A 13,302-nucleotide genomic window follows, 5' to 3' on the forward strand; every position below is an offset into this window, starting at 1 on the left:
GGGAGAGGTCAGTGAGTGTTTCTTATGTAACTACTTACCTAACAAGACAATGTCATAACTTCTTATGATGTGGAAAACTGTGGAGTGAAGATTATACATGACAGATGTTGTATAGAAAAGAGTGTCCTTCCATCAAAAGATTCTGTCGGAGAAGTAGAATAGTAGAGCGTGTGAGAGACAGGAGGACTATAGCCACCATACTAATCACAGATCAGTTATATGGTCTCTCTCTCCCTCTCACCGTCTCTCTCTCGCTCTCTCGCTCCCCGTCGCTCTCTCGCTCCCCGTCTCTCTCGCTCCCCGTCTTTCTCTCTCTCTTTGTCGCTCTCTCGCTCCCCGTCTTTCTCTCTCTCTCTCTGTCTCTCACTCTCTCTCACTCCCCGTCACTCCCCGTAGACTGATCCCTGACCTGTCACTGATATTACGGGAGACTGTGTACTCTCCCGAGTTATTAAAGGAGGACATGGTTTCTGTAGGTTGATGTTGTTTGTCTGTGGACCCTTTAGTCTACCACTATTGAAGTTTTAAAGTACACAGTCCCGTCCACCAGTCTAACGTCTCGAGAATATTACTGATCGTACAGGAGAATTAAATGTCTTATTGTTGTTATACCTTCCTGCTTGTTGTGGTGCTGAGTTAACCAAGTCCTATGTTCTCTCACAGTGTGGCGTAGAAAACATCAGAAGGGCTGAATCTCTGAATGGAAACCCAATATTTTTCCAGGTAGGAGAGGCAACGGACATGTTTTCACTGCTTTCTTCACAGTACATACGGGGTCCTATGTCATCCTTAGCAAAAGCGCCACCTGACATATTTTGTGAACTTGCCTTGTTTTACACACGTAAATCTTGTTCTGTGGAGACTATTCCAAGTGTTTAATCAAATCAAATGTATTTATATATCCCTTCGTACATCAGCTAATGTCACAAAGTGCTGTACAGAAACCCAGCCTAAAACCCCAAACAGCGAGCAATGCAGGTGTAGAAGCATGGTGGCTAGGAAAAACTCCCTAGAAAGGCCAAAACCTAGGAAGAAACCTAGAGAGGAACCAGGCTATGAGGGGTGACCTCTTCTGGCTGTGCTAGGATGGCCAAGATGTTCAAACATGACCAGCAGGGTGAGATAATAATAATCACAGTGGTTGTAGAGGGTGTAACAGGAGTAAATGTCAGTTGGCTTTTCATAGCCTATTCAGACGTCGAGACAGCAGGTGCGGTAGAGAGAGAGAGGAAAACAGCAGGTCTGGGACAAGGTAGCACTTCTGGTGACAGCCAGGAGTCATCAGGCTAGGTAGTCTTGAGGCATGGTCCTCTGGGAGGGGAGGGAGAGTAAGAGAATTAGAGGGAACACACTTAAATTAACACTGGACACTGGATAAGACAGGATAATTACATCAGATATAACAGACTGACCCTAGCCCCCTGACACACAAACTATTACAGCATAGATGCTGGAGACTGAGGCAGGGGTGGATGGGAACACTGGCCTCGTCCGACGATATCCCCGGACAGGGCCAACCAGGCAGGATATAACCACACCCACTTTGCCAAAGCACAGCCCCCACACCACTAGAGGGATGTCTTCAACCACCAAGTTACTACCCTGAGACAAGGCTGAGTATAGCCCACGAAGATCTCCCCAAACCACACGAGCCCGAAGGGGCTTAAAACCGGACAAAAAGATCACGTCTGTGACTCAATCAAGTGACGCACCCAGCCTAGGTGCCGGCATGGACCATTGGCTAGCCAGACCATTCCATAAAGATGGAGGTTTGCATCTCTCACATGGCTAGTCAGACCATTCCATAAAGATGGAGGTTTGAGTCTCTCACATGGCTAGCCAGACCATTCCATAAAGATGGAGGTTTGAGTCTCTCACATGGCTAGTCAGACCATTCCATAAAGATGGAGGTTTGTATCTCTCACATGGCTAGTCAGACCACTCCATAAAGATGGAGGTTTGAGTCTCTCACATGGCTAGTCAGACCATTCCATAAAGATGGAGGTTTGAGTCTCTCACATGGCTAGTCAGACCATTCCATAAAGATGGATGTTTGAGTCTCTCACATGGCTAGCCAGACCATTCCATAAAGATGGAGGTTTGTGTCTCTCACATGGCTAGCCAGACCATTCCATAAAGATGGAGGTTTGAGTCTCTCACATGGCTAGCCAGACCATTCCATAAAGATGGAGGTTTGAGTCTCACATGGCTAGTCAGACCATTCCATAAAGATGGAGGTTTGAGTCTCTCACATGGCTAGCCAGACCACTCCATAAAGATGGAGGTTTGAGTCTCACATGGCTAGTCAGACCATTCCATAAAGATGGAGATTTGAGTCTCTCACATGGCTAGCCAGACCATTCCATAAAGATGGAGGTTTGAGTCTCTCACATGGCTAGTCAGACCATTCCATAAAGATGGAGGTTTGAGTCTCTCACATGGCTAGTCAGACCATTCCATAAAGATGGAGGTTTGAGTCTCTCACATGGCTAGTCAGACCATTCCATAAAGAAAACACCAGGTGTCACAGTAGCATCAATTAAAGGCTTCTAATTTACATATTTAACATAATAAAGTTTACATGCATTCCTCTACAATAATAATCATGTTTAATACATTTCTATGTGTCTCATAAATCAGCCAAAATGTCCATACATTTTCTTTCTGACATCAAAATGACTGTAGCAATGTGTGTTACATGTATGTGTAGACAGCCCGAGCGTTGAATAAAGCACTCCGTCACTGTTGATCATTCAATATCCCCAGTGTAAGTTCCAAGCAAATACTGGGCACATACTGCTTCTCGCTCTGACTCCGAGAGATGGTGAGACTTCATCAGTAGTGCTGGAGGAATCAAAGATGTTCAGAGAGACGTTTTGAAGTGGCAGCCCCTCCATGACCTCTTACTTCTAACTGTGTGAGGGGTTCATTTAAGAGAGGGAGGGAGAGAGGCATTGTGGGTAGTGCTACTCAGACCGAGCAGACCCCAGCTAACTAGCTGGGAAGAAAGCCCTGGGGAACGGCTGGCCAGCAAAGGGATTGGCCTATCCCTCCCTCCCTCCCTCCGGCCACGCTCAGCCCTCCTACAAGGCCGTCTCTCTCTTTGTCTCACTCCCCCTCTCACTCGGTTATTCTGCGTACTATGTGTTTATTTTTGGAGGTGTTCATTTTGTTTATGGCGAGGTCGCTTATAGGTAAATGTATATGACAAATCAACCGAACTTTGACCCTTGACCCTCCTCTCTCAGGCTCTGGCAGACCTGGTCCAAACCCACCTGAAGTCAAACGAGTCCTGTTCCCGTCAGCTCACCCTGCGCTGCCCACTGTGTACCAACCCCACCTGCGGAAAAACCAAGGCCTTCTTCGCTAATCAGAAATGACCCTCCTCCTCCTCCTCAACCATTTTCTAGTGTTGCAAACTGCAGGTAACTATCCCCCCAAAAAATGTCCTGGTTTCCCTGAAATCCTATTTGAAGGATTCTGGATTTCCTACTTATTTCTTCCTGATTCCTGGATTCTTCCAACCGGGATTTCTAGAAAAGCTGGGAATTCTGAGAGTCACCTGCCCTCTACCCATCTGTTACTACAGGACAGAGCACACGTTTCTAAGTAACTACCAGAAGAAGAAGCAGACAAACTAGGGAAGAAGCTGTCAGTCCGCCTCTCATTAAAGCTATAAGACAAGTAGAGTTGCACTTATTTTGTCCCCCTTGCCGCTCGCTCACATTCCATCAGTTTTCCAGGGATTCAACGATGTCCATTTCATCCCTCCCATCTTTTTCCAAAGAGGAAGATAAACTGGACTGTAATCCTTTCTCACCTGGTCCAGTTGGTTTGTACGCCATGCTCAGGGACAGTGGCAAAGCGTGTCCCCCACCCCATTCTGGTATGTCATCCACAGTGTCTCTTTGAGACCCTCTCTGAAGTCTGGTGGACTGTCCCCTGCTTTGAGACCCTCTCTGAAGTCTGGTGGACTGTCCCCTGCTTTGAGACCTCTATCTCCTCTGGTCCTCCAGAGGATCCCTGCTTCCATCCTTGTAGAGGCACGACTCATCCAGAGTCGACGCTCTTACCTTTCCCACCCAGTAATCTCCTCTGACCTCTAATCTCTTATAGGGAACCATAATCCCTGGTTCCACTTCCACAAAGTGCTGCTGCACATCTTGCCCCTGCATGAGTCCCTGTCTCTCCCCGGTCAACCGCTCATCTCCCTGCTGCAGTGTCCCCCATCCCTGTCTCTCCCCAGCTGGCCTCTTACCTCCCTGCTGCAGTGTCCCCCATCCCTGTCTCTCCCCAGCTGGCCTCTTACCTCCCTGCTGCAGTGTCCCCCATCCCTGTCTCTCCCCAGCTGGCCTCTCACCTCCCTGCTGCAGTGTCCCCCATCCCTGTCTCTCCCCAGCTGGCCTCTCACCTCCCTGCTGCAGTGTCCCCCATCCCTGTCTCTCCCCAGCTGGCCTCTCACCTCCCTGCTGCAGTGTCCCCCATCCCTGTCTCTCCCCAGCTGGCCTCTCACCTCCCTGCTGCAGTGTCCCCCATCCCTGTCTCTCCCCAGCTGGCCTCTCACCTCCCTGCTGCAGTGTCCCCCATCCCTGTCTCTCCCCAGCTGGCCTCTCACCTCCCTGCTGCAGTGTCCCCCATCCCTGTCTCTCCCCGGTCAACCTCTCATCTCCCTGCTGCAGTGTCCCCCATCCCTGTCTCTCCCCAGCTGGCCTCTCACCTCCCTGCTGCAGTGTCCCCCATCCCTGTCTCCCCCCAGCTGGCCTCTCACCTCCCTGCTGCAGTGTCCCCCATCCCTGTCTCTCCCCAGCTGGCCTCTCACCTCCCTGCTGCAGTGTCCCCCATCCCTGTCTCTCCCCGGTCAACCTCTCATCTCCCTGCTGCAGTGTCCCCCATCCCTGTCTCTCCCCGGCTGGCCTCTCACCTCCCTGCTGCAGTGTCCCCCATCCCTGTCTCTCCCCGGCTGGCCTCTCACCTCCCTGCTGCAGTGTCCCCCATCCCTGTCTCTCCCCAGCTGGCCTCTCACCTCCCTGCTGCAGTGTCCCCCATCCCTGTCTCTCCCCGGCTGGCCTCTCACCTCCCTGCTGCAGTGTCCCCTATCCCTGTCTCTCCCCGGTCAACCTCTCATCTCCCTGCTGCAGTGTCCCCCATCCCTGTCTCTCCCCAGCTGGCCTCTCACCTCCCTGCTGCAGTGTCCCCCATCCCTGTCTCTCCCCAGCTGGCCTCTCACCTCCCTGCTGCAGTGTCCCCCATCCCTGTCTCCCCCCAGCTGGCCTCTCACCTCCCTGCTGCAGTGTCCCCCATCCCTGTCTCTCCCCGGTCAACCTCTCATCTCCCTGCTGCAGTGCTGCAGTGTCCCCCATCCCTGTCTCTCCCTGGCTGGCCTCTCACCTCCCTCAGCTCCGAACCTGCTGCCGGTCTAACTATGGGCTCCATGGCCTCATCCATCTAACCTGAGCTGTGTTATAGCTGCTGCTGTTTAGACAGACAGACATATTCTTAGCGACTAGCAGCGTTGACATGCTCTCCGTTGTCGGTCCAGCAACTCAGAGTAACATGACATAACGTGCCTTTTTACACTTGCTCTTTGAACATTGATTCAACTCTGTGCTTTTGATATGTAATTTACTCAAATGTGATAATTTACCAGGGTCGTGTTCATCAGGGCACACCGTAACTAAACGTTTTTAAATCATTTTGCAACCCCCAAAAAAGTACACGAGCGTTTCTTATTGGACAAGTTGGAGGAGTACCTCTCTGTTTTCAGCCGTTTTCTTCTGTTATGTGCCTGCTGAACACAATCCCGATTTTCTAATGTATTTAAGAAGTCATCTGTAAATCATGTTGAAGAAACTTTGATGTATACAAATTGAGGTTTGTTTATAGATGTGTGGATACCATAGTTTAATAAGACATTATACCATCTTATTGTTGAATAGTCGTTTCTGATTGGGTTTGAAGAGCATTTTAGAGCGTACATTACTTCACTATAACGCATGGTATATCAGCACGGTTGAATTCAATGACTTTCGTTCACTCTTACATGTTTTTGTTTAAGATGCTTTTGAAATCAAAGGTCAAATTGAGAACAGTATTGGCCGTGTTGAACTCAATTTTCATCATAGCAAACTAGGACTGATAGTTTGGTTAGCTAAACTAGCAAAGTCTGTCTGTTTGGTTACCACGGTAACTACTGTAGCTATCTCGTCAACTTGCTAGCTTCTTCAGTGGACGTTGAACACAATTTCTACCAGCAAATGTGTTCAATTACAACCATGTTATCAAAGGGATAATCAACTCGGGGCTATATGCGTTTTCTGGAAAATAACCTCCCACGCAGTTGCATTAAGTCCACTCTGCTAGCACGTCGTGGGAACACGTCGTTAATTATTTTCCATAGAACACACAGCCCTCATTGATTATCCCTTACATATATGATTTGTGTGTGTGTGTATATATAGTGAAGAGATGCCGCTTCATGTTACATCGTTGTGATTTTTTTTAAAGGTTTATTTATTTCTGTCTGTCATAAAACACCACCTGCTCTGCTGTTCAAAATGTGTTATCTATTTTTTACTGGAATACAACATTAACAACAAGTCTTCCACTACATCTAATAAAATGGACAACATTAAAAACATTTTGCATCATTTCATCAGATCTTCAGATCTTCAACAACCCAGTCCTACATCTGGGGGGTTGGGGCTATTAGAGGAGAGGGCGGGGCTATTAGAGGAGAGGGCGGGGCTATTAGAGGAGAGGGCGGGGCTATTAGAGGAGAGGGAGGGGGGGTTGGCACAGCAGCAGCAGGAGCCTCCTGGTAATTGAAAAGCTGGCGCTTGGCTGGAACTCGGCTGGCGCTCTCCACCGTGTGACCTCTAATTGAGAGCCCTCCCATTGATTTCTTGAGGGAGGGGGGTGAAGAGAGGAGGGTGTACAGTTTGGCTGGCGGGGGGGCGACAGGTGGATGAGGAGGAAGTGTGTTCAGCAGCAGGGTACTGAGAGGTGAGGAGGAATGAAATGAGAGAATGAGTGTCCAGGCCAGAGTGAATTGACTGAAGGTGGGATTGGAGAAAACGGGTTGGTGGGCCCGGCCGAGTAGGGGAGGAGAGGGAGAGATGAGATTTTAAGGAGTTATAACAGGGAGAAGATGTGCCAGACATGCATTTCATGGTTCTCCGTTTCACCCATAATATGTGTTTTTTGATTCTTCGTGACAGATTGAATGTATGTAATAACATCCGACACCTTTTTATGCAACAAGGGTCTAGCTCTGGTCCAGAGCTTTCTGATGCAGAGCTGCCCATTTCAACCCCCTTTTTAGTTGTGGCTTTCTGATGCAGAGCTGCACATTTCAACCCCCTTTTTAGTTGTGGCTTTCTGATGCAGAGCTGTACATTTCAACCCCCTTTTTAGTTGTGGCTTTCTGATGCAGAGCTGCCCATTTCAACCCCCTTTTTAGTTGTGGCTTTCTGATGCAGAGCTGCCCATTTCAACCCCCTTTTTAGTTGTGGCTTTCTGATGCAGAGCTGTACATTTCAACCCCCTTTTTTATTTGTGGCTTTCTGATGCAGAGCTGTACATTTCAACCCCCTTTTTTATTTGTGGCTTTCTGATGCAGAGCTGCACATAAACCACCTGTACCAGAGTTAAGAACCTATCCTCTGTACTATTTGAAGTGGGTTCATCATCACTGGACTCACCATCACTCTTGACGCTGAGACACAAGCGTCCAATTGGTGTATGTATATTGTACCAGTATTCAATAGGACTTCCATAGTCTTCAACAGATGCTAGTATCTCTGTTGACCGTCCAGATTTAGGAGCTTGTGTAGCCTTGGAAACCGTAAGGGATTGGTCCATATAAAGACTTAACAATGGAACTGCCTCCCAAACTGTGAACAGAGAACTGGCTTCTCTAATTGTTACAACGTTCTCTTGGGAGTTTCTTTTTTTTTTGTGACGGTGAATAGCGGAGAAGGGATGTTGCTAGTGTGGAGCCTCTTGATTGGAGACTGTTGGATCCTTCTTTGACTGCGCCAACGTGGAGGAAGTAGGCAGGGCTAACATTTTGTTCAGTTACTGTGATGGATGTATCGGTACATATGTAGACATTTCATTTAATATGTTATCTATGTTATTTGAAAATAAATGTTGGATGCATTTGTCAAATGTTTCTCAAGTTTTTGTCACGTGCGCTAGTATAGTGTAATGCCTTTCTTGATTGTTATTGATTACTGCATTGTTGGGAAAGAGCAAAGTCAAGTAGAACAACACAATACATTGAATTCAGAAGAACACGAGAAAGTAGGTAAGCTATATACAGGGTCATTTCCAGTACCATATTAACTATGTGCAGGGATACTGGAGTGATGGAGGTAGATATGGGTAAGGGGACAGGGATACTGGAGTGATGGAGGTAGATATGTATAGGGGTAAGGTGACTATATACAGGGTCAGTCCCATATTAACAATGTACAGGGATACTGGAGTGAAAGAGGTAGATATGTATAGGGGTAGTCATACTATATACAGGGTCATTTCCAGTACCATATTAACAATGTACAGGGATACTGGAGTGGTAGAGGTAGATATGTATAGGGGTAAGGTGACTATATACAGGGTCATTTCCAGTACCATATTAACAATGTACAGGGATACTGGAGTGGTAGAGGTAGATATGTATAGGGGACAGGGATACTGGAGTGATGGAGGTAGATATGGGTAAGGGGACAGGGATACTGGAGTGATGGCGGTAGATATGTATAGGCGTAGTCATACTATATACAGGGTCAGTACCATATTAACAATGTGCAGGGATACTGGAGTCAAAGAGGTAGATATGTATAGGGGTAAGGTGACTATATACAGGGTCAGTACCATATTAACAATGTGCAGTGATACTGGAGTAAAAGAGGTAGATATGTATAGGGGACAGGGATACTGGAGTAAAAGAGTTAGATATGTATAGGGGACAGGGATACTGGAGTGATGGAGGTAGATATGGGTAAGGGGACAGGGATACTGGAGTGATGGCGGTAGATATGTATAGGCGTAGTCATACTATATACAGGGTCAGTACCATATTAACAATGTGCAGGGATACTGGAGTCAAAGAGGTAGATATGTATAGGGGTAAGGTGACTATATACAGGGTCAGTACCATATTAACAATGTGCAGTGATACTGGAGTAAAAGAGGTAGATATGTATAGGGGACAGGGATACTGGAGTAAAAGAGTTAGATATGTATAGGGGACAGGGATACTGGAGTGATGGAGGTAGATATGTATAGGGGACAGGGATACTGGAGTGATGGAGGTAGATATGTATAGGGGACAGGGATACTGGAGTGATGGAGGTAGATATGTATAGGGGACAGGGATACTGGAGTGATGGAGGTAGATATGTATAGGGGACAGGGATACTGGAGTGGTGGAGGTAGATATGTATAGGGGACAGGGATACTGGAGTGATGGAGGTAGATATGTATAGGGGACAGGGATACTGGAGTGATGGAGGTAGATATGTATAGGGGACAGGGATACTGGAGTAAAATAGGTAGATATGTATAGGGGACAGGGATACTGGAGTAAAAGAGGTAGATATGTATAGGGGACAGGGATACTGGAGTGATGGAGGTAGATATGTATAGGGGACAGGGATACTGGAGTGATGGAGGTAGACATGTATAGGGGGAAGGAGACAGGGATACTGGAGTAAAAGAGGTAGATATGTATAGGGGACAGGAATACTGGAGTGATGGAGGTAGATATGTATAGGAGACAGGGATACTGGAGTAAAAGAGGTAGATATGTATAGGGGACAGGGATACTGGAGTGATGGAGGTAGATATGTATAGGGGACAGGGATACTGGAGTAAAAGAGGTAGATATGTATAGGGGACAGGGATACTGGAGTGATGGAGGTAGATATGTATAGGGGACAGGGATACTGGAGTAAAAGAGGTAGATATGTATAGGGGTCAGGTGACTATATACAGGGTCAGTACCATATTAACAATGTACAAGGATACTGGAGTAAAAGAGGTAGATATGTATAGGGGACAGGGATACTGGAGTAAAAGAGGTAGATATGTATAGGGGACAGGGATACTGGAGTAAAAGAGGTAGATATGTATAGGGGACAGGGATACTGGAGTGATGGAGGTAGATATGTATAGGGGACAGGGATACTGGAGTAAAAGAGGTAGATATGTATAGGGGACAGGGATACTGGAGTGATGGAGGTAGATATGTATAGGGGACAGGGATACTGGAGTAAAAGAGGTAGATATGTATAGGGGACAGGGATACTGGAGTGGTGGAGGTAGATATGTATAGGGGACAGGGATACTGGAGTGATGGAGGTAGATATGTATAGGGGACAGGGATACTGGAGTGATGGAGGTAGATATGTATAGGGGACAGGGATACTGGAGTAAAAGAGGTAGATATGTATAGGGGACAGGGATACTGGAGTGATGGAGGTAGATATGTATAGGGGACAGGGATACTGGAGTAAAATAGGTAGATATGTATAGGGGACAGGGATACTGGAGTAAAAGAGGTAGATATGTATAGGGGACAGGGATACTGGAGTGATGGAGGTAGATATGTATAGGGGACAGGGATACTGGAGTGATGGAGGTAGACATGTATAGGGGGAAGGAGACAGGGATACTGGAGTAAAAGAGGTAGATATGTATAGGGGACAGGAATACTGGAGTGATGGAGGTAGATATGTATAGGAGACAGGGATACTGGAGTGATGGAGGTAGATATGTATAGGTGACAGGGATACTGGAGTGATGGAGGTAGATATGTATAGGGGACAGGGATACTGGAGTAAAAGAGGTAGATATGTATAGGGGACAGGGATACTGGAGTAAAAGAGGTAGATATGTATAGGGGGAAGGGGACAGGGATACTGGAGTAAAAGAGGTAGATATGTATAGGGGACAGGGATACTGGAGTGATGGAGGTAGATATGTATAGGGGACAGGGATACTGGAGTGATGGAGGTAGATATGTATAGGGGACAGGGATACTGGAGTGATGGAGGTAGATATGTATAGGGGACAGGGATACTGGAGTGGTGGAGGTAGATATGTATAGGGGACAGGGATACTGGAGTGATGGAGGTAGATATGTATAGGGGACAGGGATACTGGAGTGATGGAGGTAGATATGTATAGGGGACAGGGATGCTGGAGTGATGGAGGTAGATATGTATAGGGGACAGGGATACTGGAGTGATGGAGGTAGATATGTATAGGGGACAGGGATACTGGAGTAAAAGAGGTAGATATGTATAGGGGACAGGGATACTGGAGTGATGGAGGTAGATATGTATAGGGGTCAGGTGACTATATACAGGGTCAGTACCATATTAACAATGTACAGGGATACTGGAGTAAAAGAGGTAGATATGTATAGGGGACAGGGATACTGGAGTAAAAGAGGTAGATATGTATAGGGGACAGGGATACTGGAGTAAAAGAGGTAGATATGTATAGGGGACAGGGATACTGGAGTGATGGAGGTAGATATGTATAGGGGACAGGGATACTGGAGTAAAAGAGGTAGATATGTATAGGGGACAGGGATACTGGAGTGATGGAGGTAGATATGTATAGGGGACAGGGATACTGGAGTAAAAGAGGTAGATATGTATAGGGGACAGGGATACTGGAGTGGTGGAGGTAGATATGTATAGGGGACAGGGATACTGGAGTGATGGAGGTAGATATGTATAGGGGACAGGGATACTGGAGTGATGGAGGTAGATATGTATAGGGGACAGGGATACTGGAGTAAAAGAGGTAGATATGTATAGGGGACAGGGATACTGGAGTGATGGAGGTAGATATGTATAGGGGACAGGGATACTGGAGTAAAATAGGTAGATATGTATAGGGGACAGGGATACTGGAGTAAAAGAGGTAGATATGTATAGGGGTCAGGTGACTATATACAGGGTCAGTACCATATTAACAATGTACAGGGATACTGGAGTAAAAGAGGTAGATATGTATAGGGGACAGGGATACTGGAGTAAAAGAGGTAGATATGTATAGGGGACAGGGATACTGGAGTAAAAGAGGTAGATATGTATAGGGGACAGGGATACTGGAGTGATGGAGGTAGATATGTATAGGGGACAGGGATACTGGAGTGATGGAGGTAGACATGTATAGGGGGAAGGAGACAGGGATACTGGAGTAAAAGAGGTAGATATGTATAGGGGACAGGGATACTGGAGTGATGGAGGTAGATATGTATAGGGGACAGGAATACTGGAGTGATGGAGGTAGATATGTATAGGAGACAGGAATACTGGAGTGATGGAGGTAGATATGTATAGGTGACAGGGATACTGGAGTGATGGAGGTAGATATGTATAGGGGACAGGGATACTGGAGTAAAAGAGGTAGATATGTATAGGGGACAGGGTTACTGGAGTGATGGAGGTAGATATGTATAGGGGACAGGGATACTGGAGTAAAATAGGTAGATATGTATAGGGGGAAGGGGACAGGGATACTGGAGTAAAAGAGGTAGATATGTATAGGGGGAAGGGGACAGGGATACTGGAGTAAAAGAGGTAGATATGTATAGGGGACAGGGTTACTGGAGTGATGGAGGTAGATATGTATAGGGGACAGGGATACTGGAGTAAAAGAGGTAGATATGTATAGGGGACAGGGTTACTGGAGTGATGGAGGTAGATATGTATAGGGGTAAGGGGACAGGGATACTGGAGTGATGGAGGTAGATATGTATAGAGGTAAGGGGACAGGGATACTGGAGTGATGGAGGTAGATATGTATAGGGGACAGGGATACTGGAGTAAAAGAGGTAGATATGTATAGGGGACAGGGATACTGGAGTAAAAGAGGTAGATATGTATAGGGGTAAGGTGACTAGACATCAGGACAACAGAGTAGCAGCAGCGTATATGATGATTGTATAGAAGTGGGTATAGAGTCAGTATGAATGTGTGGGTGTTTGCATGTTGTGTGAGTGTGAGTGAGTGTGTGTGTGTGTGTGTGTGTGTGTGTGTGTGTGTGTGTGTGTGTGTGTGTGTGTGTGTGTGTGTGTGTGTGTGTGTGTGTGTGTGTGTGTGTGTGTGTGTGTGTGTGTGTGTGTGTGTGTGCGTAGAGACAAATAAAATAGCATGGTTCAATGCAGATCAATCAGTCAAATGTATTTATAAATCCCTTTTTACGTAGTCGTCTGTTGGTCGAGCATGGTGTTTACAACACCATGACAGTGGATTTGATTCCCAGGACTACCCATATATA

The 13,302-nt window shown here is 46.8% G+C and overlaps 1 protein-coding gene across 3 annotated transcripts in view; it reads left to right on the forward strand.

Moving 5' to 3' along the window:
- The window catches only part of fech (ferrochelatase), a 28,707-nt gene extending 22,057 nt beyond the window's left edge, over positions 1-6,650 (forward strand). For 2 of the 3 annotated variants that reach the window (XM_038971301.1, XM_038971298.1), the window contains 2 exons: positions 664-723; positions 3,249-6,650. In XM_038971301.1, coding sequence (XP_038827229.1) covers positions 664-723; positions 3,249-3,380 — 192 coding nt within the window. In that variant the 3' untranslated portion in view covers positions 3,381-6,650. The remainder of the gene's footprint in view (positions 1-663; positions 724-3,248) is intronic. The other variant, XM_038971299.1, reaches the window with a different exon arrangement.
- Positions 6,651-13,302: the final 6,652 nt, after the last annotated feature.

This window comes from Salvelinus namaycush, chromosome 31 (assembly GCF_016432855.1).
Source record: "Salvelinus namaycush isolate Seneca chromosome 31, SaNama_1.0, whole genome shotgun sequence".
NCBI classification, from domain to species: domain Eukaryota; kingdom Metazoa; phylum Chordata; class Actinopteri; order Salmoniformes; family Salmonidae; genus Salvelinus; species Salvelinus namaycush.